Source organism: Brienomyrus brachyistius, unplaced genomic scaffold (genome assembly GCF_023856365.1).
Source record: "Brienomyrus brachyistius isolate T26 unplaced genomic scaffold, BBRACH_0.4 scaffold337, whole genome shotgun sequence".
Lineage (NCBI taxonomy): Eukaryota > Metazoa > Chordata > Actinopteri > Osteoglossiformes > Mormyridae > Brienomyrus > Brienomyrus brachyistius.
Genome location: NW_026042612.1, coordinates 16,545 through 44,192, shown reverse-complemented (window position 1 = coordinate 44,192; position 27,648 = coordinate 16,545). Strand labels below are relative to the sequence as shown.

General features: G+C 41.3%; 1 protein-coding gene and 1 long non-coding RNA gene across 3 annotated transcripts; one reads left to right on the top strand and one right to left on the bottom strand.

Annotated features, from left to right (window-relative positions):
• Nucleotides 1-1,068: 1,068 nt before the first annotated feature.
• Nucleotides 1,069-10,942, bottom strand: LOC125728582 (uncharacterized). The gene is made up of 2 exons (XR_007389185.1): nt 5,556-10,942; nt 1,069-5,504 (listed from the first exon to the last, which is right to left on the bottom strand). It is a non-coding gene; the product is annotated as an uncharacterized LOC125728582 (long non-coding RNA).
• Nucleotides 10,943-12,439: 1,497 nt separating this feature from the next.
• On the top strand, nt 12,440-27,151 carry LOC125728581 (LIM/homeobox protein Lhx1). Of its 2 annotated transcripts, none has more exons than XM_049005471.1 (6): nt 12,440-12,784; nt 16,684-17,630; nt 19,584-19,807; nt 20,454-20,731; nt 23,099-23,264; nt 25,100-27,151. In XM_049005471.1, exons 2-6 carry the CDS (start codon nt 17,461-17,463, stop codon nt 25,477-25,479), a joined length of 1,218 nt encoding a protein of 405 aa, XP_048861428.1. In that variant the 5' UTR covers nt 12,440-12,784; nt 16,684-17,460; the 3' UTR covers nt 25,480-27,151. The 2 variants fall into 2 exon arrangements, with proteins under 2 accessions (XP_048861428.1, XP_048861427.1); XM_049005470.1 differs by having other exon boundaries at nt 16,559-17,630.
• Nucleotides 27,152-27,648: the final 497 nt, after the last annotated feature.

Here is a 27,648-nt window from a genome sequence, read left to right as displayed (position 1 = left end):
AGAAATCTGCACCGAAGCAGAGTGGTAGTGGAACCCATAGTCTCCTGGTTTACAGAGGAAATGAAGAGCGCCTTGATGCTTACCATTGTCACAACCCGGAGGTTTCTCGGCTTTGCGGCTGAAAGGAATCTGCTTTGTTGTACGATAAGGGAAAAAAAAGGAAAATACCACACAGGGAAAAAAAGAAGCAATCCAGGGGTTGAACAAATCTGGGAAGCTGTATTATGGGATGGTAAACACGTTTGCAGTGAGAAGCATCGGATTTGCTGTTTCTTATTTTGGGGAAGTGCTGTGTATTTGGAGTGGGACACAAAGAGCAAAGGCAGTATAAAGGGATATGCAGGTGGGGTGGTGGCACTGGCCTTGGGGGGCCAGGGGCGCTGGGGAGATGCAGGGGTTGAGCAGGAGTATCCCTGAGAAAGGAGGGGGGAGCCACAGGAGGGCATGTGGAGGACGAATATGGGCCTGAGGTGGGGAGCCGCTGCACGAGACAGACCTCCATGAGGACTGTTAATTACCCTCCGGTACCTTCAGCAGACTCACATTCACAAATAAACCCCTCGTCCCCCCAATCCTTTCCTCTCGCCTTTTCTTCTGCGGCTTCAGCTCCCTCTTTCTGCCATGCTGGCTGCCCATTCGTGGCGTGCTCCGGAGCTGGGGAGTGGGGGTGGGCCTTTTCCCCCGCCTCATGTTCGCTTGGCTTTCCTCACCGGTGTGGCTGGGTTTGACGTCGCTTCTCAGAGAGCCCGGTGTCAAAATGACAGGAGGCTACCCTCTGCTACGCACGGTCCGTCACAAACAAACATGGACGTGCAGTTGCTGCTACCATGATGGCGTTCAGGGTATATAAAAAAGATTATTGTCACGAGAACTTGTACATCAAACTTACAGTCAAGTGTTTTGTCTTTGCAGTTCACGTTATTTTTTTATGATTATGAGTGAGAAACATACTGATTAACCTCTTGGCTTCACAGGTTTCAAATTTTAGGATTTTATGAAAACTTTTTTACGTGATGTAATACTTATAAGCCAGAGAACAAATGACAAATTAAATGAGCACACAATGCATTGAGAGGAAAAAACACTTTTTTTTGCCTTTTATTGACACACTAGATCATCCAGATGCAACAATAAGCGCAGAGTGTACAAAAATCAAGACTGCAGTCGTGTTGCTCAGAACCCCCAGCACTAATTCTTGTCCTTCCGGCATGTTCTAAGGACAGAAACATTATTTCTGCACGCCGCCACGCGTGTCACGGCTGCCGCTCCGGCGGATACGCCGGCGTGTGTGATCCCCTCTTGCCGAACAGCGGGTCGCAGGCGTAATCTGGGCTCAATCTGGCGACGTGCGTCCGTGTGACTGCGGGGCCCGGCGTATCTCTCTCCTTCACCTCGAGCGTCGCGAGCCACGTCCGGGGCCTTGTCCCGTCAGGCGCACGGGAGCCGCCGCTGCCGCCGTCCTCGCTGGCACGCCGCTCGGTCAATGCAAGGATATCGAACAGAACATACAGGCCGATGGAAAAAGCTTCGCCACGTCATAAGCAGAAATGACTAATGGCACTTCGCAAAAACTGGCATGCGACCGCAGAGCCGAATGTCAGTCCCCCATCCCCCCCAGAGATTAGAAACACGGCCGCCTCAGCTGACTGTAACAGGGGAGGGTGGCAGCCCCCCGCTAATGTTCTCAGTGTTTCGGGCTTAAGGTAGAGTGAACTCTCACCCACCCCCTCCGCTGTCTCACCAAGATAAAAGTTTATCTTTTTTTTTTTCCCCTCCCTGCGAATTACACAGGGAAGTGAGTCGATAATGTCCCGACAATCAGCTTTTTACACAGAAGCCCAGGCTCAGGTGACTGCCGTGCTCTTTCACAGATCCGTCACGCCGAGAGGACAATACGGCACACCTGTGGGTCCATGGAGGGCCACTTCACTATCCTGAGAACATTAAGGTAAAAAAAAGGGGAAATCCTACTGAAGTCAGTGCTGTCAGGGCTGCACTGCTTAATGACTGAGACTATTACCCCATTAAAGTTTCACGTGTCTTGTTACAGGAGAGAGAGGAGGTAGACACACGGGTCTGCTATCTTAACCACACTGTAAGCAAGGTAATAACTGAATAATCTACTGCGGTGATACTCCTTAAATATAATTAATTACGTCTGTTGCCACCGGTCACAGACAAGAACATAACCTGCAAACCATTTCCTGATTCCTAAAAGAGAGAACGAAGGTGGATGAAAAGGGGGATTTTTGAGAGGATGACAGTCACATGGTGTCATTTGCAGGAAACAGAGAAAAGTAACGGATATGCACTGGCATGTTACACGACTGTTGGACATTTTATCATGGGAGACACTGTATGAAAACCACATATGTCCACTTTCTGACGACTGAGACTTTTTACTGTAGATGGAATGTGGACATTCTCCTGTCTACTGATAGCGTTTGATATCGCACAATATTTTACGAATTAGAAGAGTTTTGTACAATGGTAAATGTACAGTTGAATAGAGCACTGATTACGTCCACATATTTAGATTAGCTGTCAAAACCCGACCGAGTTCCCGAACACAGAGGCGAGGTTCGAACTAACGACACCATTGGAACACATCACTGCTAAAGGTGCCTCAGTACTTTGTTTTAGGTTTATTTTGTACATTTCTGCGAAAATGCTTTTTTTCACACTCTGTGAAACTGTTTTGGAGATACGTGTTTTTCATTGAACAGCAACGACATATCAATAATAGGCCAACTTTTGGTAAAAGTGGTTAAATGATAGAAAGTGCTTAAGTCTGATGTTACAGCAGCAGCATCTAAGCTCCTTAAATGCGATGGAGCAGATTGGTCTGCAGCCCGACACTCGAGCTCACCTTGGCCGCTGGGGCTCACTTAAAGGTGCATGACTTGAGGCCACTTTCATTACTCTGATGGCGATATTTGTCAGCTTGCAGCAGTATTAAAGGGAGACGCCCGTAATTGCATCATTCGTAACCATTTCCAATTGATGAAAGTGCGATTTTCATTACCATCGTGAGGAAAGACGCACTGAAGTTCATTTTCTTCCGCTTTGTGTTTTTTTCCTCATGCTGCTTTGTCCTCCCCCAGTTTTTCTGTGTTGAATCGATCGAGTTCCTTCCTCACACTTCACATATTCGGCCCGCAAATGCTGGGATGGTGAACCCGAGGAACAATGTCCCCACAGAAGCCTGTGTCTCCTATGAATTCCCAGGCCACTGGCTCAGAAAATCCAAGTTTGGATACAATTGCCGAACGGCAGGATTCCAGTGACATCATACAGACTGCAAATCTCACGTGTGAAGGATCGGAAACCTGATCAAACCCATGTGTAATTACACTGTTTTCCCTCTCACTGCAATCTGCTAACCCCTTTCCATCGTCCTTCTCATTCATGCTACTTGGATACAAATGGAATATTCTTTCCTATCACAATTCATCTATTACAATGTAAAGTAACCACAGAGCCACAATATATTTCACGTAATTGTGCCCTAGTGTGCTGCTTTCGGTTTGATTCATGGCAGCTTACGGCATCGCTACAAAGACACGGGAAATACGGGATCTCTCCGGCCATCTATCTGCAATGGATGTATAGTTATCACACACAAAGGTATGTAGGGAAAAGATGAATTCCCGAGTAGATGCATACATACAGATAGAGAGGGAGAAGGGCTGCCGCTAATGGACATCAGTGTGCGTTTCTGAAGTCAGAAATGTATGCGTGTGTATGGGGGGGGGGGGGTGTTCAGCCTGCGATGATCTGATAAGAGGATTCCAACAGCATGATTACATCTGAAGCTCTTTTGTCTTCCAGTAGCACGGATTACATGATTTATTAGAGAGCAAGGTTTAACTGTGTTGGGTGCTAATTCCCTCCCACACCCTAAAGTCCCAAAGAAGTTAATGCATATTAAGCAGCTGTGGTTGGGGGGACGGGCGGGCAAGGTACTTCTCCCCAGGTCAGATTTTGATTGTTTCGAGATGGCGAGTTGGAGATGTGCCTTTGTCCCTGTGTTCTCTTTGTATTTATTGTGATGTTTGCTGCTCCTGTGCTTACCCTGCCCTGGTCCACTCCATTTCAGCCAATTCCAGTTGGAGGATCTCTGCCGTGCAAGATCACAATGGAGGATCGCTGCCACACAGGTTATTCGCTTGTGATGGCCATGGTGGATCATCAGGAAGGTTTGTCACATGGGACTAACATCCAGGATCACCATAACAGGGTGCCGTAGAGGCTCAGCACAGGAACCACCATGTAGGATCACCGTGACAGGGTGCCATAGAGGCTCAGCACAGGAACCACCATGTAGGATCACCGTGACAGGGTGCCATAGAGGCTCAGCACAGGAACCACCATGTAGGATCACCGTGACAGAGTGCCATAGAGGCTCAGCACAGGAACCACCATGTAGGATCACCGTGACAGGGTGCCATAGAGGCTCAGCACAGGAACCACCATGTAGGATCACTGTGACAGGGAGCCATAGAGGCTCAGCACAGGAACCACCATGTAGGATTGCTGTGATGGAACTCCATATAGCATCACTTTCAGAATGACCATGCTGGACTTCCGTGTGAGATTGCCACGGGGATTAATTTGTCAGATTGCTGTGATGGAGTGCCATATGGGATCACCTTAATGTCATGCCACAATGGACCACCACAGGTATCACCAGGTGAGATCGTTATGACAGTGTCACATGGGATTGCCATGAGGATCAACTAGCGGGATCACCAGGACAGAGTTCCACATAGGATTTTCACGAGGATCACCTAAGGGGATCATCATGAAGTAGTGTCACATGGGATCGGCACAGGGATCACCTAAAGGGATCATTATAAAGCAGTGTCACATGAGATCGGCACAGGGATCACCTAAAGGGATCGTCATGAAGCAGTGTCACATGGGCTCGGCACAGGGATCACCTAAAGGGATCGTCATGAAGCAGTGTCACATGGGCTCGGCACAGGGATCACCTAAAGGGATCGTCATGAAGCAGTGTCACATGGGCTCGGCACAGGGATCACCTAAAGGGATCGTCATGAAGCAGTGTCACATGGGCTCGGCACAGGGATCACCTAAAGGGATCGTCATGAAGCAGTGTCACATGGGCTCGGCACAGGGATCACCTAAAGGGATCGTCATGAAGCAGTGTCACATGGGATCGGCACAGGGATCACCTAAAGGGATCGTCATGAAGCAGTGTCACATGGGCTCGGCACAGGGATCACCTAAAGGGATCGTCATGAAGCAGTGTCACATGGGCTCGGCACAGGGATCACCTAAAGGGATCGTCATGAAGCAGTGTCACATGGGCTCGGCACAGGGATCACCTAAAGGGATCGTCATGAAGCAGTGTCACATGGGCTCGGCACAGGGATCACCTAAAGGGATCGTCATGAAGCAGTGTCACATGGGCTCGGCACAGGGATCACCTAAAGGGATCGTCATGAAGCAGTGTCACATGGGCTCGGCACAGGGATCACCTAAAGGGATCGTCATGAAGCAGTGTCACATGGGATCGGCACAGGGATCACCTAAAGGGATCGTCATGAAGCAGTGTCACATGGGCTCGGCACAGGGATCACCTAAAGGGATCGTCATGAAGCAGTGTCACATGGGATCGGCACAGGGATCACCTAAAGGGATCGTCATGAAGCAGTGTCACATGGGCTCGGCACAGGGATCACCAAGCTCAAACCCAATGCAGAAGCAGTGCCAGGGATCGCAGTGCCTGCTATGGCTCCAGTGCTGTCACAAGCACCCTGGTCCTCCTCATACCTGCACTGCTATTCAGACCCCAGCCACCACCGGCTCATTCCTGCCACACCCACACCTTGATGCAGAGGCCAGATCTGCCCCCTTCCCCTCCCTGTAAAGCAGCACCACGAGGTCGCAACCCTCTCACCTCTTCAACTTGTCAGTAGGCGGGAAAGGCCTCGCGCAAGCCACTCTGCCCCCCCAGCCGGCCCCCCCAGCCCAGCCCAGCTCCCTGCAGCTTCTACCTGATGGCCCGTTCAGGCAAAACCCACACAGGGAGCGAATCTCAGGGTGCGGAGTCAGCATCTCATCACAGAGTGTGCTGAGGGAAAACAATTTGCACGGCCTCCCACCGACTCTGCTTTCACATGGCTGTATGGGAACATATCAGCCTCCATTCAGTAAGCAAGTCAGCCTGGAGGAGCTAACAGCGGCCTCACGCAAGGCCTAGAGCACATGAACACTCAGCCTCCCTTTTAAACACCCCAAGAAATTCTGCATCCCGCTACACACCTGCTTTAGCGTATCCTAATTAAACCCATTATTTTCATTTTCCTTATTTTATTTCATTTCTTTCAGTCATTTAACTAAAGTAAGGTGAGTGCTGGTGACAACAGGTTTAACAAGGTCATGTCGAATATTAGTGATCACATATATATCATGGTGAAACTGATGTAAATGTGATGTGTAATGTCCTATAACATTATGTTATCTCTATGTTCAGCAAAAATTCCAAAATTATCGAATACAAATGCAGAAGTCAAAATTTAAATGCGTGTATAAACTGTATTTACGGCCTGTTTGGGCCAGACTTTTCCCAACTCCCAAGGTAGATATCGCGGAGTACTATCCAGTCTAATTAACAGGGCGACACCCCCATGGTGTTAAATCTGCAGTATGTTTATGCCCTTGCTGTGGTTGTCTGCTAAATGTCCTCTTTTTACAACGTAACGAAATATAAGGAAATTACCGCCGTCTTCCACGAGCATGTTTTTTGCACTAACATGATCTGTATTATTTCAGTCGCGGTAGCTAAACTTTTTTCGACTTGCCTTATGTCGTCATTACGAGTAGGTTTGCATGGCTATGCTGCCGTTTGCTGGACTTACCTTGTTCAGTTTGTAAAGTACAGAACACCTTCTGCCTAGTGTTTTTGGTTTACGAAAAAATTACAAAAACACACACAAAGAAAAAAGTCTGATTCCTTGCCAGAGTCTACGGTTTAGCTTTCGTTGAAAAGCCGCCACAGCTATTAGCATTGGTGTGTGTCCACGGAAATGAATGGGCGGTCCATTGTTAAATTATGATTTCGAATCTTTGGGACTGCGGGAGTTTAAATTCTCTTTTATAACTCTACAGTAAATCACATGTATTCTGCATACATTTCGTAAGCCAAATATGATTGTTTGAATCTTCCATAATTTGATACGAATCCACATCACGTGGCTTTCACTAAGATTATTTGCTGTGTACTGTAATATATGCGCTGATTTTATACGACCAAACAGTGTCACTGAACCCACAGCGAAATGTGTGCTTATTTGTAAGCAGTTATTCCAGTATGCAGTAAATTCCTTCTTTAGATTTCCATTTAACATGGAAAGAAACATGACGGGGTTGTGTGTGTTTTAAAAAGGAATTGAAAAACTAATTAACGCTGTCTTCGACTGGATTTCAGGACTTCTGTCTATGTTGAACTAAAATTAAACCAGGGATGATCAAATAATTAAAAAACAACGCAGAATCTGTTTCAAGCTTAGCGCAAAAACATTTTCTCGTAGATTTTTACGTGTTTTATTTACGTTTTTAATTGTCTTGTTTGTCAACATATCGTCTATAGCATCTTCATGTAGATGTATATATTTATCAGGGGAAATTACGGGTCTCGGTTCAATCCCAGTTTTGCTGTATGTGCGCGCGTATGTGTGGCTCTAAAGAGGCCTAGCGTATTTATATCCCCAAGCTGCAACCCCAGCTCGGCTCCCACAGGCCCTAAATCCCCGCTGCGCTCCCCCTCCGAGCGCCCACTGACGTGCAGCATGCCGGAGCGGCCGCGTTTTGCCTATGCATTAGCCATCCATTTCCTCCGCCTGACACCTCTCCAACATAAAACCGTAAGGCGGAGGTAAAATATCTCTCTCCTGACGAAAATAAAGCTTTGTCTCCCTCCTGATCTATAGGATATAAAATAAAGCCACGGCTTTGATGGTGGCTTTACCTTATGCAAGGCTTGCTTTTTGCGCACACAGAAGGCAATGAAGACGAATGGCACGAGATTGCCTGTGGTGTGTCTCTCGTGCTCCTTTAGATCACTGTGCCTCCATCTCCACCCTCAGTTCAGTTGGCTGGAGTTCTTTCAAATAAGTTCTTCGGGCAACCTTTATTACTGATTACCTGCCAATGGCAATGGCACGTTATATTTATTTATTTATTGCCCAGTCCAGTAGTGATAATTGAGGCTTTTGTATGAAACAATTCTCCGCTTTTCCTGCCTCCTCTCCCATTGACAGCTTGGTACATATAGAATATTTTAGTTCTATTTTTTTTTACAACAAGTCCGTTTATTAAAACGCGTGGAAGACTTTTTGGGGAAGAAAAGAAACAATACCGTTTTCTCCTGTTTTTGATACGTTTCGTTTTTAACGTCCCCGGTTTTTAAAAGCGCTGTATCATGTACGAGACAATTTATCTCTGTTTCACCGCACTTGTGTACTGGTGCAGAACAGCGCTCCCTTGATTCGTGTTGATCTGCTCATTAATCCCTGACGTGATGATCGTTGCATTGGCCCAATTTTTGAAAATGCCTTCAGATTCTTTGAATTAATTACAACTTTTCTGACTTAAATAATAATAATTTAAAAGCTTTGTCCGGTTATATTTAGTGCGATAATACGCTCGTTTAGGTAAATCATAATAGTAATACATACATTCCACTTACAAAATATTTCGGGTGAGATTTTTGTTGTTTCATATAACCTTGTGCCTTATTAAATTCAAACAAATAATTGTAAGAGCATCCATCCATCCATCCATTTTCTGTTCCCGCTATCATACAACTAAATAGCCTAGTTGACTATGTTGTCACCAAAACTAAAACATGTTAAACAAAAAAGTCAGAAATGTTTTTTTTTATCCACTGCTGTACATTAAAAAGACATTATACGACATATAAAGTTTTACTTCCTTTTTGCGTTGTCTACGTGGACATTTAAGATATCGGTATTGTCCGTATCCTACGTGTTATTTTTCTTTATTGCCACATACGCAAAAAAAAAAAAAAAAAAAAACATTGGGTAAAAGACACCTCGGACCTACCATCCACCAGTCTTTCTGCTTTAATTTATCCCCGGGTCGTTGATATCAGTGGCGGACAGAACAGCACTCGCTTATGGGGTCTCAGCGCGAGAAAGCCGCCCCTTCAGCAGCTATCTGCCGATTTTCAGCCTCGCAGCTCGTCCCCTGAGCATTGCCCACTGCGCGATAATATCTCAAAGGGAGTGGTTATCACCAGGCATTATATTATAATCATTAGTGATCCTAGCCCTTTCACCCGTATTGCAGAATAAGCGCGGGGAACCATTAATCTAAACTAGAGCAACTGTTCGCTGAGACTACCCGTTTCCCATTCGCGTTGGACAGGGGATAATGTTATAATTTCTCATTTCTCCATGCCACTGTTTTAAAAGGAAAATGGGTCTGCCCACCGGCTTTGTGTAATTCATAGAGAAAAAAAAATCAACTGCAGCTCGTATAATAATCCCATTATAAAAAGTGTACCTGTTTAATGATTTTAGTTTAATAGTAAGAACATTTTTAAAACTTTCAAAGGCTCTGCCAATATGCCTTATAAATGTGGAGGATTTTTTTGTGGTTTATCGTTTTTTTGCCTTTATTAATAATTTCCCTTGGGCTGTTATGTGCCCGTACGACGTAAAGAAAATAAAAATAGTTGTATGGGGTTACAAAAGACAGAATTGGCTGTTTGTTAATTTGTTTTAAGCAGAATGAGTAGAATGATTACGGTGCAATTCCTGTGTCGATATTATCGCTGACGAAGTACTTAGGCGAAAAGTCAATATAAAATACAAAAAGTTGCATTTATTTAGCCGAAAGACCGCGCAATGTAAAACGATGCGCAAAGTCTTCTCTGCGTTTGATTATTGGTTTTGGGAGAGAAATAACAGCTGTTACGGTGACGGGACAGCCAAAAGAGATCTATAACGGCCATCGAATTTCTCTAGCCAGTCTGCTACAGAGTTGGGAAGTCAGGAAAATGTTTTTGTTGAGTTTTTTTTTTTTGGTCAATATCCAGAGATGGGTTCGACATGTCTTCCTAAAACTATCGGACCATAAACTTCAGAAATTATGCTTGTTTTTCAAATATCATAATTGTTTTCATTTCCAACATTGCAGTTAAAACTTTCGTATTAAAAATAGTATGATATGAACGCACTGCTTGTATTTTTTACATGGATCACTGCAGGATATCTGTGTGTGACGTGCAGGCACGTGAGTCGCAGATAATGCAGGGAATTGTTCCCGACGAGTAACGTATGATACTGCTGCAGTTCTGCTTGTGCCTCGCCTCAGCTCTCGTCGGTAACGGCTCGCCCGTGAGCTCCGATCGACTGCAGCGTTACTTCACGGAGGTGCGCAACTGCATGCAGCACCGCAGCGTTCATCCGCTCTGAGTGACAGGGTGTCTATCTTGCGCCCACTTCCCACTTGTCCTTACTGCGAAAATAAAGACATTTTTAAAGCATACAATACACGTAGCTCTGCCACTTATGTATATCTTCCTCGTTTGTTTAATGTAGCTCAGATACGAAACCGTAGCTATATTGGTGACAGGGAAATACCGTCCTTTTGATTACACGCGGTAGCCAATATCTTAGCTGCACACCTCAGACTATTTCAGTGTCAGGTTTACGGCTTTTTTTTCAAACCAGGAAGCTACATGAACAACGTAAGTAATCTTATTAGACGGTCAACAAAATTAATTAATCTAACACCAATATTTTTGCATTATATTAACCTATTATGTAGACCTATACACATATCTGATGTTGTTAAATAATGAGGGAAATGTATAAAATAAATACGTTTTTTCTGTGGGTGTGTAATAGTTCGTGCACTCATGATTATTCTTTGGTCCTGGAAATGGTGATTTGTGTGTGTGTGTGTGTGTGTGTGTGTGTGTATATATATATATATATATATATATATATATATATATATATATATATATATAACTTTTTTCCAGTTTATTGACGTCCGATGTTGTATTTCAAATGTAGATGTAGCCTAAAATATTTTATGTTTTCCGCATAGTTTTATATTCTCTAGAAATGTTAAACTTTTTTCTTCAAGACATCTGGACTATTTGACTGGCATTCAAGAAGGACTCGCGGTTAAAGTATTTCGTTAACAATGATTTTCATTTGAATGAAATGATACTGTTGATAGAGTAAAATAACAAAGCTTTATTAATTTTGAAATTGTGAGACATAAAGGAAAGGCTGTAGGCATGCTGCACCAAGCTTTCGCTTTTCGGAAATTATAATGCACCAATTTGCCGCATTTAAGTAAGCATCTGATTTGTTTACAAATAATTGTTAGTATTTGCCACGTGCGATGCTTAGTTTAATTGTGTCCCATATTGCTTCCGTCTGTTAAATTTAAATCACTTGCAATGAAATGTATTTTACGATCTGTTATTCAGTTGTTTATTGTTAATTGGATTTATTAGTTTTTTTTTGTCTTGCATTTTATGTAGGTATTCGTTAACAGATCGCACATTTTATTGTGAATAAAAATTAACTTAACTGCGTGGTTAAAACTGTATACACTATGATGTATACTAAATCCTTTCTTAAATCCATAGATCGATTCAAAACAAAGTACATAAACAAATAAACAATGGCAGGAGGGGGAAATCAGAGCATTGCAAAGCGAGGCCCTCCGCTCCTAGGCCCGCTCTCTCAGAGCTCGCGGCAGTACCGCGCGCTCAGCTGATCAAAGCTCGAGCCATGGGTAATATTTCTCACTTTATTACTAGAGTCACTGCGAGTCTGCACGGCCTGCGATCACAAACTGCACAATGCTGTCATACTCCTTGGGTTTAAGGTCACCTATAGTCATACAATGATAAAAGTATACATGTTATTAAACTGTGTAAGAGGTTGCATTTCTTATTCAATGAGTATTCCAACAATCTTTTCTCTTTCAATTGCCTACAGTTTATAAGTAAATGTTTCATTAATCTTTTACTTTAGTAAAAGTTATGAAAAATTTAAGGTAATTTGAACTGTAGCGATTTTTTTATTTTATTTTATCAAAACACCATTAATATTATATGCACTTGAATACTATCACCTTATTTAAAACTTTCGTCTTATCCGTTCATAGTAAATTGGCTCCATGCATGAAGGAGCAGATTCTTATATCTATGACGAAATCGACGTGTGATACTATAGGCAACACAGTCGCAATATCATAGGCCTACTCCAATCAATGGCGGAAAAGGGTAAAACCCTTTAAAATAATTTCATTAATACAGATCTTATATATCGAATTATTAATACATGTAGGCCTACTTCAATATCTAATTATTTTAGTTTGAGCTCCAAATGCGTTTTATTCTTTACGATGCGTAGAATTATTTATATGTATGCTGACGATGCAGCGGTTAGCAGGTGTGGCTTATGTGCGCTCGCGATAGAAATCGCTAAACTAAAACGTTTAGTCTAAAATCAGCTTCAGCTGGTGCTGAGATTGCTTGTTGTATTATGTCCGTGCTGCATACCTGCTTACGTGACTGCAAGCTAAGTGCAATGGTAATTCAAGTGAACTTGAACCTTCGGCAACTATGGCAGCGGGTCGTTTTCCTCTGGATTTAAGTCTGTCGATATTTCCTACGCTGTTTGGTACTTGTGAATCTGGCAGTGTAATTACGTTGCGTAAGGGGGACAGTAAAATACGCCACGTCACACAGACACAAGGAAAGGTAGGTAAACTGGTAACAGAAGGGTATGCAAAGTAGTAACATAAAGACCGATCTGCAGGAGTTGCCGGTATTGATATTTGTCCCGTGTCGTCACAGATAGAAAGCAAGCGAATCTGAATGTGCATTGGCCAATACAGCAATTCAACATAATAACCTTTCCGACGTTAAAATTGCTTACAGCCCCTTAAGCTATTAAATGTCACAACAGGGTAGGCCCATTCTACATGGAAAAGCAGGCGCGTGATCCCGGGCACGTGTTTGGCTGGCATGCGTTTCATCGTTTGTTTCCTTGGGGCCGTGCATTTCTCGATCGATAGCTCCCTCTAGCCTTGCCCCTGCTCACGGCTCCCTTGGTTTCAGTAATGTAAAGCGAATGGGGAAAACGCATGCCTTTTTCAGTTATGAAAATGCAAAATAACACTATGGTGAATAATGTATTAATAATAACGGATGGCCGGGTCATTATGCTATTAGTAATATTTTCAACTGCCGCATATATATAGGCATAGTTCAATAAATGTAACTTTTAGATTAAATAACCCGTTGGCAAACAGATATATATTTTATTCTGTAAACACCGTTCTTAAAACTTAAAAATAGCATTTGCCCCCTTTCGATGCTTCTGCGTACCCCTCCAGTTCCGCAAATGGGATCGCCTTACACGTCTCATGCCTTCCCAGCTATCTGACTAATCTCACGTGTTATCATGTCTAGGATGAACTGATCCAAATAAGCATTCTGAGGCTAACATGTAACTTATTTGGGGGGAATCTATGCGCCTCAGAAAATAAGAGAATGTAATCGAGTAAACAATGTCGCTGCCTTTACAATATTTTATGACATTCGTCAGAAATATATATGTAGCAAGCTCAGTAGTAGTTGGGCTATAGTATTTAAAATGAAAAAATATTGCCATATACTTGATGTTACGCTGATAACATATTCAATTATAAACAATGGTAGACTTAAATGATTTTTTCCAACTAGAATAGTTTATTAACCAAACTGTGTTCAGCACACCACTGAAACTGACCCAAACCAAACCACATAAAAATTTACCTCCCTGTACAACGGATTTGACTTGAGAATTCTGAAGGTGTCAGTAATGGCTGAGTTTTGTCGACTAACTGCCAAAACTCCGATTTTTTTTTCTTCCAAAAGCCTTCCTGTTGTTTTCCCCTCCCTTCCTTCTCCTCTCTTTGAGACGTTAGTGGAAACATAACCAGATGCTCAGCAGATGAATTAAAATACACTCGGCGCAGACTTAACAAACAGACAGTCACATGTAAGGGGTCGAGCAAGGGGGTTAGGGGGTGGCGTCTGACAAAAAACAAGGGAAAAAGATGCGGGGGCGCGAAGACGTTGTGTGTTCATCTCTTATCTGATATTCTTTCCGCAACGACACATGTCATCTAAGGGTCCCGTAGTCAAAGAAAGCGCTCCCCAGACGATCTTCGGCAGCTGTCACCGCCGCGCGTTGTGCTATAGGGCCGGTCGCAGCTTTGACTGCCCCTTCCACTCCGCCTTACACGAGAAGCGCCCCATATGCACAAGGCAGAACTGTATTGATTCCAGATTTCAGCCGGCAATTTATACCCCGTCAGGATGCACTTATGTGAAAGGATGGCGCTTTGTATTTTAACAGTGCACGCAAGAGTCTCTTCTCGCTTATGTGCCTATATTATGGTTTGGCCATACCATACCATCTTTATTTATAAAGCACTTTAAATCAACCATATAGCTGACACAAAATCCTGTACATTGGAGCACTGGAGAGAGAAAATAAAAACAAATACAAAGTCAGTCGCTGGCGGTAGTAATTGTTGTAGTGAGCTCGATGTGTGTGGCTTAAGTGTTGCATATGCTTAAGAAACATATGGTTAAATAAAAATGTTAGGTGCAACTAAGTCACCTCAGTTGTACTGATCATTGGCAGAAAAAAAACACACAAACAGTCGTGTGGTTGGCTCGTTTCATGTGGAAAGTTCAGATCTTGTTCGTGAATACGTTCGAGTGGTGGAAACGTGTACTACCTTAGCGTGAAATATCGCAATATAAATCGATTTAATGAGCCAATGTGCAGTTATTGTGGATATCTTCGTCAAAATAGCAAGTTAATTAGTGCAACGGTGTATAATATGTTCATGCTGGGGTTTCCCTTGTTTTGAATTCAAACAAAAGGTATAAGCTCATAGTCAGGGCAAACAGATTAACAGTCTAGTTTAAACATTCTTAAAGACTAGCTGGCCACATAAGTTTTCGGGACAATAAATAACAGCAGTTTTATATACTTGTTTCACGAACATAAAAATATTAGTTCGATTACCGTACTTGGTAGTGTATATAGACTTCGAGTTCTTTTTTTTTCTTTAGAAATCTGAGCGTTGTAGTCTTTTTTAAATTTGGTTTTAGATTTTAAGTTTAGATTTCAAAATAACTAGCAACACTGTAACTGTTACCAGGATCGGGATTCAACCACTTCGGTTTCACCCCAACTTTTTTGGAACACTGAACGCCAGGTTCAGAGTAAAGCGAATCGTTAAATCATCGGTAAGATGTTATTAAAACAAGAACTTGTCGGGTCCCTCTGGATGTTGATTCGTGCATTTCAGATGGATAGACTTAACAGTCCTAATTAAACATGCAAAGGTGTCCAAACCATCAGCAGGTGTCAGGGTGATCTAACAACCTGTAAACTTTAGTACCTAGCCGTCTTTCACTTTCCGCCCTAACTTTCCGACAAAAGAGCAAAGGAGAAAATAGCTGGGCCCAGATTCTGTCTAGATTAATACACGCGTTGAAGTTTCCAGTCGTAATACTTACTAAAACAAATTGCTTTGACTTCATTATAATTGCGTACCAATGGAGCAGACTCTTATGACAATCTACGCATAAATTAGAACTGTATTCTTTGCCCTTCGTTTTTAGATGCACACCGTAGGAAAGTGGCATAGTAAAATGAAAAAATATGGATAATGAATTTAAGAATGACGCAAAATCGGCGGCTTAAGGGTAACGTAAATAATCACTTTTTAGTCGAGCGCACTTACCTGTGGGCGCACTCCTGAAAGCAGACCTCCAATTCCAAAACAATTCCCCGATCATTTTTCTATTTTCAGGTCCTACGAAGCATGTGACTCAGATACCTATGCAGTCTCTTTACAGGGTATTACATGCGCTTTATTGCGTTACATATTTACACAACTGAAGACACAACTGGCGTTTTTTTTCCGCCCGTTTTCATTCTGTCTTTTGTTGATTTATTGCGTCTATTGCAACGCAGATTCACACAGATTTCTATAACCAGGAAATTCAAAGGGATGCGTATTTCTGTTCATCCGCCGTCCTGTTAAGTCATAATAATCTGTCCTCATATTTTATAGTCAAACACACCAATAATCCTGAATATTTTTGCTTCTTTCTCTAACAATCGGCATGATATGCTCCTTAACCTATAACGAATCGCCTCTGAGAAACTGAACTTATTTACGGATATTAGGCTATTGGTCTCAGGCCTTCAAACAAACAATCGTATATTCGCCTACGAATTGTACACAGTTATAAACTTAGTAATAAATACCTTTCGGATTTGTTATTCATATATACCTTGTCAAATGAGTCCAAATGACGTCCAAATAGTTCCGTGACCATATGGATAATTATTCTTTCACCTAGACCGTTTGTATTTTTTAAAGTCGAGCCACCATATTATAACTAACATATGACAGTTTCTGAGATTTTTGACAATTGGTTTGTTCTGTTCCCTATAAATAGTACAGAGTGTACCGGCAGAGCTTGGACGAGATGGCTAATGGTTACTCGGATGGCAGGACGCTGATTGGCTTCAGCGGAGCGTGACGTCACGAAGCTGTGAATAAGGCTGGCTCGTGTGCTTTCAGGAACATGCAGAATACTGAAGGCTGAGCGAGGAGCGTCAGCCCTGCAAGGAGATGACAGACGCGCTTTTACAACACTAGCATCGTGTACTACACCGAGGGAAACCACAGAACCGGAGGGGAAGCACAACTAGTCACTTCTAGTCAGACGGTTGGGTATCGTTTTTCGACGGGTGTTCACCAGTGGATAAACGGTTATGACAAAGTATATTATTATGCCTCATGGCTTGTTCGTACTACTGTATGTCAGTATTGTAAAAACAATAATTTGATGAATTTTCAACATTTACGCACACAAAACGATCTCTCGCCAATGCTTTACCTTGACGAACACGGAGAACTGCTAACAGGCTGAGGTGGTTTGAATTTCTTTTGATGGTGATTTGATCTTCACTTCTATAAATTTATATTTTAATACCGACTCGTTGATTTGTATGGAAGAAGAACGAGAAGATTGACTCCCGAGGCTTCAAAGGCTGTGGTGCTACCTCATACTTGAGAACACTCTATTAATCTTTTTGCCACCATCACCTGCCGTTTGGACCCTACGGATCTGTTCGCTGACGACTTGTACCAAGAAGGAAAGGACAGGCGCCGTTATTTGAAAATTTCCTTTAACACAACCACGCTAGGAACTTCAAGCAGATAGAGAACCAAATCCCATCATAAGAAGAAGACAACCCTTTTAAAAAAGAGAGAGAACGAGAAGAAATTAAACAATCAAACGAAAAACTTGAGGCAGAGTACCACAGTAGAATTGTGGGAGCAAGTCCAAAGACGATGGTTCACTGTGCTGGGTGCGAGAGGCCTATATTGGACAGATTTCTACTCAATGTTCTGGACAGAGCATGGCACGTCAAATGTGTACAGTGCTGTGAGTGCAAATGTAATTTAACGGAGAAATGTTTTTCTCGGGAGGGAAAACTATATTGTAAAAACGACTTCTTTAGGTAAGCTCTTGACTCAAACCTCTCTTTTCTTTTCTTACCCAAGCAATTCTTTAAACTGTTTCATTTGGACAGGCTGCATTAGAATACAAAACGCAAACAAAAGGGAATTTTCTTCTGTCGATAATTAAACCGCCTTAGATGGAATATACATTTTTATTATTGCGGCGTGATTTATACTATAATTAAAGAAACAGATTTAGTATCTTTGATATGTAGCCCGACCTCATTTCCTGAAACGCAACACAAACTTGCCCAAATAATGTCTGTGTAAATGAACTGCAGGTAAGTTAAATTAATTCTGAGCTAGGCTGAACGTTTATGATCGGATGTTTTTCAGAGCATTAAACAACAATTGGTAACACTTTAATTGTAGCCTTTCAAACTCAATTTATTATAATTATTTTTATTAAATCCTAAATAGCATTACTATTGAGCAGTATGAAACATTCTTGAGATAAAATCTAATGTTTATGCAGGTCATGCATTATAAAAGGCTAACATACCAAACAATTTTAGGCCTCACTATTGCTGTTGTGCCTGTTTACGCGTAGTGTATACAGTTTTCAATTTACTCCATTCCAATAATCAGACAAAATAGGACAATATAATTTCGTGACAGTCAGTTAACTTAAAAGATCTTTCGATTTTTTTTCCATTTCAACGTCTCGGAATTTTTGCTGTTTTTCGAAAGTGGAAAACTATTTGAAATATCGCGCATTTTCCCAACCATTTCCACATTTAGAAGATATATCAACCTGCCCGGTGTAAAATGAGTTGAAGTGATATATAAGGAACTTTTTTATTAGATTACCGACTAATTAAAGGCTTGTTAATTTGTATTGTTATGTAAAGCAATGGGCAGATACGTTACAAGTCTGTGTGCTCATCCTCGGTAAGGGGCTTTAAGGAAATCGCGCTTTGTTTACAAGGCGCGCGAGCCAGGGAAGCCGCAGGGATCAGTGATCCGCCAGGGTTCCAGGAGGAAGTGTAACCCGGCTCAGTGGCGGGCTGTCTGCACAGACTCGTGTGTTTGCCGCGGTTCAAGTGAAGATGTGATAAGTGGATTTGAATAATGAACCACTTTTAAGGGGAAACCCGCAGACAAAGCATCACAGACGTGCAGTCGACATATATTTGCGCATCGTTCCAATAAGCGCTGCTTAGGCATGTACACAGTTGACAATTACCGGAATTGTGTATCATTGGTGTTATTTCTTAGAATCTCGCATGTTTTATTACAATTTAAATTGACAGTATTTGCGAAGTGACAATGTAAATAATTTAGTTTTTAGTTTTATATTTTATTTTAGAAGATGAAAAAGATTATAGGCCTATTGAAAAGAAAATTGGCAATGCTAGTTGGACCTAACGCTTGGCTTATTATCGGGTTAAAACAATTTAGGCTGAAATACAATATATATTATATTAATTATCCAGTGTTCTTCTATAAATTATTCACATCATTTTTCCCACAACCATATGCAAAAGCAGACTGTAATATAATTATATCCAGTTTTATTTAATGCTGAGAGTAAAAGAAAAACCTATATTACGTGCATATTGTCGATGTATTACTGATGTTCGTCAAGATTTTTATTTTATTTATTTATTTTTTTGTCAAAGAAACGGGGTCCTGTTACCCCTCAGAAGACCAGAGTGACTGAAATGTCAGTTGCATATATACAAAATGCAGCATTACATATTTGCTGAAACAAAATAATTCGGCATACAAATTGGCCCAGAGATAATAATCTCCATGCTCCAGCATGATGTTATATATTACTGTACTTAAACCTCCTTGACTTTCGTGCTTGAAAACACTTTTCGCATTTCTTTCCTAAAAAACGTTTATGGCAATGAAATTCACGAGAGTTTGTTAATGTTTTTTTTGCACAATGGCGAGTATTGAGCTAACGTTGCCCCGTCGTCTCTTTCTTCGCTCTCCTTTTGCAGGCGATTCGGTACTAAATGCGCGGGTTGTGCTCAGGGGATCTCGCCGAACGACCTGGTGCGGAGAGCGAGGAGCAAAGTGTTTCACTTGAACTGCTTCACGTGCATGATGTGCAACAAACAGCTCTCTACCGGAGAGGAACTCTACATAATAGACGAGAACAAATTTGTTTGTAAGGAAGATTACCTGGGCAACAGTAACGTGAAGGACACCAACCTCCTCTCAGGTACGACGAGATACTAGTGCAAGAAAGCCAGCTTAATTCAGCAAGCATGTACAAAATTATCGGTTTATTTAATTTAATGTTGCTTGATAAAACTACTACCATTTCATTATCAAAAGTAATTAAGAACAATTTTGATCACATGTATTGAAACATGTTTATATGCCCGGCCGTTCAGTTACGATTTCCAAACAATATTCAAATATATGAAGAAGTATTTAAATCAGTATGTAATCTGGTCACCGCATTTCTACATTTTTCCTGAGGCGCGACACTTTCATTTGTGTGTGTTTCGTGTGGATGTGCGGTTATTTTTACGGTATATTTCTATTAATTTTGTCAGTTGCATGACAAGGCATTTAGGCCACTGCTAAAATATTGGCTGTCGTATAAATAATCATTTTTATATTCATCCGAAACTCATCAATGTTCATAGACAATACCTTTCTCTCAAGAGAAAATTTGTTTTGAAACATTTTGATGCAGTGTGTTTCTGTTGATCAAACTGGCTTTGTGGTATCTTTATTTCAGGGGATTTTTATATAAATATAGAAACTACATATTGAATACATGGGGTACCTAATCTGGAAGTAGGCCTGCATTTAATCATATTCTGATTTTAATGTTTTATCTTGTATTTCTCCAACAGTTACGGCGTGCAGTGACCCTAGTTTGTCTCCAGATTCTCAAGATCACTTGCAAGACGACGTTAAAGACTCGGAAATTGCGAATCTGTCTGACAAAGAAATAGTAAACAATGAAAATGACGACCAAAATCTGGGCGGTAAACGACGCGGACCGCGAACCACCATTAAAGCCAAGCAACTGGAGACTCTGAAGGCGGCGTTCGCGGCCACCCCGAAGCCCACGAGACACATCAGGGAGCAGCTAGCGCAGGAGACGGGGCTCAACATGCGAGTGATTCAGGTAAAAGGGAAATAGTCCAGCGGCAAGAAATGAACCAGATACCTGTGAATAAGTAGCCTATATAACACAAAAATTACAGGATGATAAAAAGATACACATTTGCAGAGATATATTATATCAGTAAGATCTTAAAATTTGTAATGATTTGCAGCGTTTTGTCCTTCTTTCCGTGACACTTTTAAAACTAACTGTAAATTATGACAGCCTTTGGACTAAGTTTGATTGAATTTAATTTACCTAAACGCAAAAAAGCCAGAGAGAATTTGCCGTTATTTCAATTGTCTTCCGGGCGAAGCGGACGGATATTAACTCCCAGCGCTTTAGGCTTTTTTAAAACGCTACCAACAAATTAAAACATATGATGATGGCTTGTTATATTATGGAAAGTGTCACACCGGACGCCCGGGCTGTCGGAGGGGCACACGAGGAGAGCTGTCCTTTGCCATGGCCTCTCTCCATGTTTCGAGTGTGTCAGAGGCGCCGCGCACCGAACAGCTACCGACACCGAACACGTTTACAAATCACTTAAATCCTATAATCGCCTGTATGGAAATCGTAGAGACCGGGGGCATGCTTTCATCGGAGGATGTCACACTGAATTCAAAAGCGAAATATTTGGCATTTGGCTTCGTATTTTCAAAGAATATTCATGTGGCTATTTTAGATAACTGGCTAGAGTAACGGTTAGATATGCCAACTGGCGTGACACTCCCGCGGACGCTGGGAGTCTTGGCAATAGGGTGGCATCACGTTTTGCGACAACATTTAAGGCCTGCTGGGCCCTTACGTAGTCAAGTGGAAACGCACAAATCTGTTTCAAATTTTTGACTGCTGCCGCGGCCTTGAAGATGGTAAAAAAATAACAAGGATGATCCATACCAGATATTGATTATTAGTCGTGGTACGTACGTACTACTACTACTACTACTACTACTACTACTACTAATAATAATAATAATAATTATTATTGTTATTATTATTATTAGTAGTACTACTACTACGAATAATAATAATAATTATTATTATTATTAATAATAATATTAATAATGATGATAATAGTAATAATAATTATTATTATACTTGGCTTGATTTTACGCTGCAGGCTATTTACCGGGTGTTTAGGTAACGAGAGAAGATGAAAAGCGGGCTACATTGTTTGCATTAATAATTTGGACGCGATGAAAATATTTACCTGCAATTTATTAAAGAACATATGCGTAGGTATTGTTGTGGATACGTGGTATTAAGGTAATGATTAATGTAAAACGAACAGAAAGCTCAAGTCAAAAGCAGGGTACGAGATTAACTGAGTGAAGGAGTTAGATATTTAAGAACGTCGCGGTAAAGTATAATTAGCAGTCGGAATTCAAGGATGAATATATAGATTACGAAATAATAACCTCGCCGAGCCGGTTAATATATCGGTAACAACCCTCCTATTAAGTATTAATTGGAGATTTTAAGTCCTTGGTGTAGCCCTACTGTCGGGGTAAATGGAGGGTTAAAAGATCATTAAAGTGAGGTTAGATCTGAGAGTCTCGGAGTGACGATAATTAGGAGTAATCTTGTCACGGCAATACGAATTCACTCAATCACATCAACTCATCCCAGTCTAGACTTGAAAGCATTTTGCGCATCACGCAGCATCGGGAGGTACAAATAAATCAACTAAAGTAACACGCAATGGCGGCGGTTTATGATGACGCCATAGCGTTATTATTATTATTATTATTATTATTATTTATTATTATTATTCGTGACACACTAGCCTGCAATGTAGTGTGTTTTTTTTATTGTTAATAGGCCTATATTAGTACAGGTCTATACCTGGCCTACTTATTCTTCTATCTTTCGTCTTCATTTTGATAATTTGTCAAAGGCTAAAAATGTTTTTCATGGGTCTACGGGGTTATTAGGCCTATATTATATCGTTCGTTTATTATTTTTACTTGATGGTTGTTGACGTTGCCATGCCGTCTTATATGCAGGCCTAATTACCGATATTTTATTATAAAAGGAAAAAGATAAACAGTTTTTCGGTGAAAGTAACCTGTTTATTAGAAATGCAGAATCTTATTACGTTCGTAATTCTTAATTCGTTTATTTTCTAGTCTATTTATTTATGTGATGCAGTGATGCACAAAACGGATATTTCAACGAGTTCATCATAATCAATGTTTATCTATATGAAAGTTTAATAAAAATAATGTTTTTACAATTCAAAAAAATAATTTGTATTTTTTTTTCTCAATGTAGTCGCCGCTGCGTTTTTTTTTCTTGGAAGGTCAGCAATTCACTGTGATTGATATGTCATATTGTCGTTTGGTCTGGTTATGTACATTTAAGACATCGGTATGTCGTCTGCAGGTATGGTTCCAGAACCGGCGATCCAAAGAGCGGCGTATGAAGCAGCTGAGCGCTCTTGGAGCCAGGAGACATGCATTCTTCCGAAGCCCGAGGCGAATGAGGACGCTGGTGGACAGACTGGAACCCGGAGAGCTTCTTCCGAACGGCCCCTTCTCTTACTACGGAGGTGAGATTTTGTGGCTTCACATTCTTGTGAAAAGTGCGCGTAATTTAACACGTGTTCGTTAAGGGCTACTTCTGTTTGTACTGCTGTCCCATGACGCTCAGAAAAACAGCGATGGTTTATCAATTGAAATAATTTAAATAAAAGCATACGACGAGTTAAACTATTGAAAATGTGGATGGGTTCGTATGTATTTGAAATGACTGTTTTCCAGAACAAAAATGCAGACAATTGCGTCCCCTATCGTGTAAGGAACGAATTTTGTCCAAATGCGACGTGTGAAACATTTAGTGAGAGTTGTTTTTTTCGAAATACACAGGTTCGAATCTGCAATTTCAGTAACATTCCAAATAATACATGAGTGACAAACAGTTTTCGTTAGTTTTACTGGTTACTGGAGCTGGAACTGAAAGAAAATGCGTGACTACAATAAAATTTATATTTTATTAACCGAGTAGGTTATATATTATTAACCTAATAGTAATATTAGTAATATTTCATACTTGTCTGTATGGTATGCACAGTGGATTTTGTGTGTGTGTGTGTGGGCATGTGCATATAATGTGTGTGTGTCTGTGTGTATGAAATTTGAATATTGGCAAAGGAGGGCAACCCCTCCCCTGAACCTTACGGCCTGTAACATAGCGAATTTGAACACATTACACATCACCACTGAATGGGATGTGGATACTGTTGAAACACAGACTGCAATAACATAAGTAACAATAACAACATTGATACTTTCAACAAGAGTAACACCAATGAAGCTGTTATCGATGTTGTTGTGGTGACTCTCGTTATGGTAGTAATTAGAAACCTACATTTAAGGCATTACTTTATGGTATAGTAACCAGAGTCAGGTACCCGAGTCTCGCGATTGTGTCGGCACGTTGACTCAGCCGGCAGTAATGGGAAATTCACCTACAGCAAATTCCTGTGGCTGGGTTTCAGTTTGGGAGAAGCCTGCAATCTCCGTCCGGAGCGGTTCCGTTAATTTGTAACTAGACAGTTTCATTGGGGTCGACTGGCCGTCAGGCCCCACGGCAGCCAGCTTTTGTTCTCTTGCTATGTGAGGAGGCGGAACAGGCTTTCAGGAAAACCAAGTACAGTCTCCCCACCGCTGACGTGTGGGCCAGTGCACTGCCTGGATTTAGACCTCATCCGGAGACACGGCTAACTCTTAATGCAAAGACAAACCCGGCTCCTGTAAGATGATGAAACCATTGAGTCACTGACTTTTCCTGCTTTCGTTTTTACCATTTTAACTAAAGTCGACAGCTGCCATCTGCAGTCCCGGCAAGACTTTTAGATGGAAAGAAGTATAATTTTTCATGAGCTTATTTTGCTAAATTAATATCCATCCATCTGTCCTTGTTCAGATGCACTACTACATAAACATACTGAAACAAAAATTATGTGTACAGGCCTTCTGAAGCTGATTTGTAGGTCAGTGTTTGAGGTCATATTCAGACAGTGGCATATAGAACAAGAATGATCAAAATTGGCTATTTTGTTATATATATATAAAGGACTATATGAAGTATAAATAATTTTTTTAAATGAACTTATTCTCAGTATTAAATTTTTTTAACTATAAATCACTTATCAGAAAGTAAAATCACTAATGAAATGTTTTTTTTGTAATTAATTTCTGAAAAAAATTGTTCTCTCCACCCAAGATTAATTTTGATTTAAGTGTAACATTTTCTGTGACTAATGTGGTAAAGAAAACTTTCCCCATCGAGACAAAAAAAAAAAAACAGATTAATCCAAAACTGCGTTATAACAGAGCCTTTGTTCAAAGTCTTACCATGATGTTTTCTTTTTATATTTATCAGATTATCAAAGCGAATACTACGGTCCCGGTGGCAACTACGACTTCTTCCCCCAGGGACCCCCCTCCTCACAGGCTCAGACCCCCGTGGACCTCCCCTTTGTGCCATCCTCCGGCCCCACTGGCACCCCTCTTGGGGGCATGGACCATCCCCTCCCGGGACACCACCCATCCAGTGAGGTCCAGCGCTTCTCTGACATCATGTCCCATCACCCCGGCGACTCCCCCAGCCCAGAGCCCGGCATTCCGGGGCCCTTGCACAGCATCTCCTCTGAGGTGTTTGGGCCGAGCCCCCCTTTTACCTCACTCTCTCTGAACGGCAGCGGATACAACAACCACTTGTCACACCCGCCCTCGGAAATGAACGAAGCCACCGTCTGGTAGCGAGAAAGAAAGGACAAGCCAGGAGGGAGGGAGAAAGGAGAGCGGAGTGGGTGGGCCTGTGCGAGACTTGGGGGAGTGGTGGTAGGGGCTTGGAGGTTGATCAATTTTTGTCATTCTTATTTATTTTTTTCTATTTCCTTTGTCCATATGATTTTGTAAGGAAAGGAGCGTACAGAAAACGGCAGCACCACTGGACTGAGAGGTTGTAAACATATATCTTGATATTTTGTTGATGTTCGGTTGTTTTTTTGTAACAATTTAAGAACAAAACCACGTAAAAGACTGGGTGTGACTGTTTACCTGTGTTTATGCTCTCTGTATGCTGTGGGCATGGTGACTCCGTCATGAGGTCCGACACAGCGGTGCCCCGCCAGAAATATTCACTGCACCACCTGGAAAAAAAAGAACCATTTTAAATTCTACCATTTTTGGAACACAAACGCATCGCTAGCTACTGTCAAAGACTAAACGGCTACATATAAAACGCCTAGAACAGTAGGTTTTGTGGCCAGTGATATTGACTCTAGAACAGCTGAAATGAGTCAGCCCTGTGTATTCTTGGCACTAGACGTGCCCCTGATATCTATCTTAATGCTCCTCAGACCTCTTTGCCGTTCAAGGCTCCGCCATATTGACACTTAAACACCTTTTTGATGCTAAACATGTTTCTGAAGGGCAAGGGATTTTTTTTTTTCCTATCTTGGACTTTCTGTTTCATTCTTTCAAGAAATCCACCAAATCCCAAGAAGTTTGCCTTCAAAAGGTAAACGTTAAAAAGTTATATGGATTGTAAACCCTTTATTTAACGGAAGAGAACTTGAAATGTTGCTAAATGAAGTCTACCTTCTAAAAGTCTTTTAACGGGGGGTCTGAAAGGGACTTAGAACAGTCAACTGTTTACGTAATATATTTAATTCAGGAGTTAAAGTATTAACCATGTTTTAGAACCTCTTGATCCAGATGAAAAAAATGTTCCAAGCAACCAACCAAACTTTTGTATTGATTTTATTTATATTGTATGAAAAAAAAACAAGTTTGCTGGGGTTGTGGTTCACTGTGCTAGTTTGTATAAGATTGTTGTTTACAAAAAAAATTTAAAGAAAAAAAACACAAGTAAGTAGACAGTTGCCAAATAAAGGCATAGCACAAATACTGTAAAAGTGCTTTGCACCATCAACTGCAGACCGTGTTGAAACAAGTGTCAGTGTTTAAAAAAAGAGTAAAGAAGTATTTACTTCTTGATTTTCTAGTCTGCTGAAAAAAACATTCATAAAATTGTTAATATAATAACATACTTAGACCAACAGGTTTTATTTTTGTGTCTTTAAAAGAAAATCCAAAATATTAAAATTGATGGTCAAATATGCAGCCTGATGCTGCTACTTTCTTTAAATATTAAGCCCCTCATGGTCTGTCTTTAATTGTTCTAATAAACCTAAGCTTATGTGCCATTCAGTGCATATTAGACCATTCACTGTATAAATACAACATGTTGAAAGATTTGTGAGTTTTTAATAAAACTAGAAAATATAAACGTCGTATGGTTAAAAGGCTTTCTTTGGTAAGGTTAGTCTGCCATTTCATCTTGTTTAGAATATGTGAGGGTCTGTGTACAACAAAATATATTACAAGAATTATACTTATAGACGAATAAATTATGGTGTTTATTATTCCATAACCTTTGGTCTATCAAGCACCTTAACGTTGCAACTGGCGATTTTATGCTCAGAACAACGGAAGAACACGCGGTTATAAAGGATGACGGGAGCGCAGGGGCTGGATTATCCTCCGCATAAATAAGTATTTGTCCCTCACGTTTCACCTGTGCATCCCTGCAGAGGAGAGCAGAAGACCAGCTTACGCACTTTCATAAGACCGCGGCCTTCTCTAAGATGTTGGCACAATAAGTAACAAAAGATAATCTGCATTGGCCAGCAGTAGTGGAATAGCACGCAACCTTATCTAGCGATGCATCATTTGCCGGAGAATCCAACGTGGGAGATTTGCATCCTAAATACATCCATGGCTAAACGTGCTGCGGTGGCACCTGTCAATCTCTTTGTGTTTATCGGGGTTTCACTGATAGCGCACTGGGCTGCGATGAATCCTGAGAAAATGCCCCACATGGTTAGAAACAATGACAGCAAAGAGTGATTCCATAGAACGTAT